This window comes from Plasmopara halstedii, assembly GCF_900000015.1.
Source record: "Plasmopara halstedii genome assembly, contig: Scaffold_1978, whole genome shotgun sequence".
Taxonomy (NCBI): Eukaryota; Oomycota; class Peronosporomycetes; order Peronosporales; family Peronosporaceae; genus Plasmopara; species Plasmopara halstedii.
In genome coordinates, this window is record NW_020188886.1 from 1 (window position 1) to 340 (window position 340).

At 38.2% G+C, this 340-nt stretch overlaps 1 protein-coding gene across 1 annotated transcript; it reads left to right on the top strand.

Annotated features, from left to right (window-relative positions):
• Window positions 1-26: 26 nt before the first annotated feature.
• PHALS_02477 (uncharacterized protein) lies at window positions 27-257 on the top strand (the record flags this gene model as incomplete). The annotated part of the gene is made up of 2 exons (XM_024716912.1): window positions 27-170; window positions 231-257. The coding sequence occupies 2 exons, from the start codon at window positions 27-29 to the stop codon at window positions 255-257; spliced, it is 171 nt and encodes a 56-aa protein (XP_024582463.1).
• Window positions 258-340: the final 83 nt, after the last annotated feature.

The following is a 340-nucleotide window of genomic DNA, read 5'->3' on the forward strand; positions in this document are numbered from 1 at the left end:
ACTTCCACTTCTCCAGCGAATGCGACATGGATTTGCGAAGGAAGAGCGACGCCAAGAAGTGGCTGCATGTTATGTATTCCCTCATCATAAATAGGTACTTGAGTCGTACCGACCAGCGCGAAGGCAAAGACAAGCAGCATCAGATGGATACCAACGATCATTTTGATATTGTATTTTTATTTCAAAGTTGATCTTCCACCACATAGACCAACATCAACATCTAAAAATAGGAGCAATATCTTGCTGGAAGCATTTAGACATCAAAATTGTAAGTTCTGCTTCTGAAGCGTATTTAGAAAAAAATACCCAGCAATTTATATACAATTTCATAAAAGTCAAA